The following is a 2,564-nucleotide window of genomic DNA, read 5'->3' as shown; positions in this document are numbered from 1 at the left end:
TGGTCGTCGTCGACGGGCTTCCAAGCTGCGTACCGATCGTCACCGATTGTCATCGTCTTGTATGCTGTGACAAACGGCATAAACAGCAGCGACAGAAACAGCAGCAGCGGGACAAGCAACAGCCAGTGGAAGATACGAAAGCGAGAGCACGGCATAATCTACGCTCGTCGAAGGCGTACCCGTGTTGTCGTGGCCAGCTGCGCCGATTACCAGGTGTCGGATGACTCCCCCCGTACGCTACAGCCTTCCCGTAGTCGTAGAAAGGACGCGATATCCCGTAGGAACGAGCGTTGTCGCGCGGCGAGCGATCCTCGTCGCGGTACCTCATCGGCGGCGTCGTCGGTGCTGCGCCGGCCCGCGCGTCGCGCTAAACTCCTCGCGATTAGACCTTCCCGTGCACGTTCCTATCTTACGTCCGTGATGGCGGCTGTACCTGATATGTCGCACCTCACCCCTGAGGAGAGGAGCACCATCGAGGAGGTTATAATAAGGCAGAAGCAGGAGGAGGAAAAGGAAAATGAGATTATGAGGTACGTCGGTTTTGCAACCTGTTTTTTCGACAACTACGATGCTGCGGCTGCTGACGATACTTCTGCCTCGTGCACTATGCTTCCTTTTTTTTATCCTCTTTGTATTTAATTATTTTCTTTTATTAGCCTTTATGATTTTCGATTTTATTTATTGACGCAAGGAAAGAAAAAAAGGAAGGAGACGATGATCGATTCCCCTGACTACCATGGATTACAAGGACTGCAGTATTCGACACTTAACAATAAACAGCAGAATGCACTTAATTATCTAAAAGTAGAGGAGACTTTCTTTTAAGTTGCTTAGAGGAACGAAAAACGTAAAATGTTTTCTAAAGAACGTTTATTTTTATCAGCCATTCATAATACCATTATTTTTTCATTTGCATCCCTCTTATCGAAGAGATTAACGTCCGAGGAGATTTATGCGTTTATCCAAGAAAATCAGGCGCCTTTGCGCGTTTCCGCAAAGAAAGAAACAAACGAGTTAGGAAAGAGGCATTGCGTCGAGCAAGTAGTAGAAGGTCTGAATGGCCAGACAGACTAGGCAGAGCTACAAAATGTGACCATGGACGGTCACGCGTCGTTGATCAGTATTACTGAACGAACGAAACGATACCCGATCGATCGAGTACGTGTATTTCTTGACCAGCAAATTGTCCCCGCTGACGTTTTCCGCCTATTTTCTCTGCTTACCTGCTCGTTAGTCCTTGACCGTTTTATACCTACCGTAGTATCTTCCCTATTTAGGTATCCGTCGCTACCTCGGATGATTATCCCGTCAATTCTACATTTAGCATCTACCAAATAAAAATCTATTCCCATAAACTTCTTTTCGTTTAACTAAATTAAATCACTCAAACTGTCTTTTGAATAAACGTAGTGAATTTCTATCTTCTTAAACTCTTCTCCTGGAAAGTGTGTTCGCGTAATTATAGGAAACACGTAGAACGAACGTTCCTTAAGATCGACGAAGCGATTGTCTGAAACTTTGCATCGTACACCGAAAGGAATCAACGAAAACTGATCCTTTCAACGGCAGGCTGGCACCTAGCCGTTGCAAGAGGCAGCGGGTGACGGATGCGCCAGCAGCCTCATTCGCATGTAATTACGGTGCCAGAGTCGCAGCGAGGCGACGCCGAGGAAAATGGACGGCGTTCTTCGAGGAAGGCGTTTTATTGATAGGTTGTCGCTGATGGAAAACGGGAACGTGAGAAAGCAGTCGAGCGGAGAACGGAGACAGGCAGCCAGCGAGTGTGAGAGAAAGAGACAAAGAACAGGGTGAAAGAGGGGTGAATCGACAGAGGAAGAGAAGTGGAGAGGGGATGGGCATCGAGAGAAAGGGAAGGAGCGAGAGAGTAATGAGGAAAGCGTGCTTCGCCATACCGATGCGAGATCATGTAATGTGGACGATAAGTACGTGTAGGGACGCATGTAAAATGCAAGGCAGCAAGCCTTGACGTGGCTCGGTAACGAGCTGCTGTAGTTGCATAGGGTATGCATAGGGTATGCAGTTGCAGGCCGTGGATAGAGTGTGAAAGAGGCTGGATTGGCATGGTAAATTCTTGGATCCTGAAATGTACAGGGTAGCCCGTTCGCGGAAGGGTGACGCGGTTTTACACGTGGTTCCAGAGTCGGCAGTTACAGCGTGTGGGTTAGGTTTTGTATTTGCTACGTTGTCGAGTCACGTATAGCAACGAGAATCCTTTGATATCGCGATGATAATTTTAGTCGTGGTATGGATGGGAGGTCTGCCGTCGTGACGCATCACAAGGCGATTCGCGCAAAAATAGACGTAACCTTTTCCGTCCCTCGCTTTTTAGGCTGGTTCATGCGTGCGAACCGATGTAATTTTCTGATGTAATTGACGTCGAACTGTTTCCAACGCTAATTCCTCGTCTACCTTTCACCTTAACGAGTAATATTCTCCGATATTTTCTTTCCCTCTCTATGGATATTGTAAAGCTTGAGTATAATAGACGAGGTAAAGTTTGAGGCGTGAATAAAAAAAAAAAAAAAAAAAAAAGAAAAAAAAAA

At 46.7% G+C, this 2,564-nt stretch overlaps 1 protein-coding gene across 15 annotated transcripts in view; it reads left to right on the top strand.

Annotated features, from left to right (window-relative positions):
• LOC100749525 (regulating synaptic membrane exocytosis protein 2) overlaps positions 1–2,564 on the top strand; it is a 70,492-nt gene that overhangs the window by 1,881 nt on the left and 66,047 nt on the right. For all 15 annotated transcript variants that reach the window (XR_004461609.1, XR_004461607.1, XR_004461610.1 and 12 more), the window contains exon 2: positions 1–530. Coding sequence is in view for 11 of the 15 variants with exons in the window: in XM_033320433.1 (XP_033176324.1) it covers positions 1–530 (530 nt within the window). In the remaining 4 variants the exon portion in view is untranslated. The remainder of the gene's footprint in view (positions 531–2,564) is intronic.

The sequence above is a fragment of the Bombus impatiens genome, unplaced genomic scaffold (genome assembly GCF_000188095.3).
Source record: "Bombus impatiens unplaced genomic scaffold, BIMP_2.2 scf_0317, whole genome shotgun sequence".
Taxonomy (NCBI): Eukaryota; Metazoa; Arthropoda; class Insecta; order Hymenoptera; family Apidae; genus Bombus; species Bombus impatiens.
Note: the sequence above shows the minus strand (reverse complement) of the source record. Positions and strands in the feature narration are given on the sequence as shown.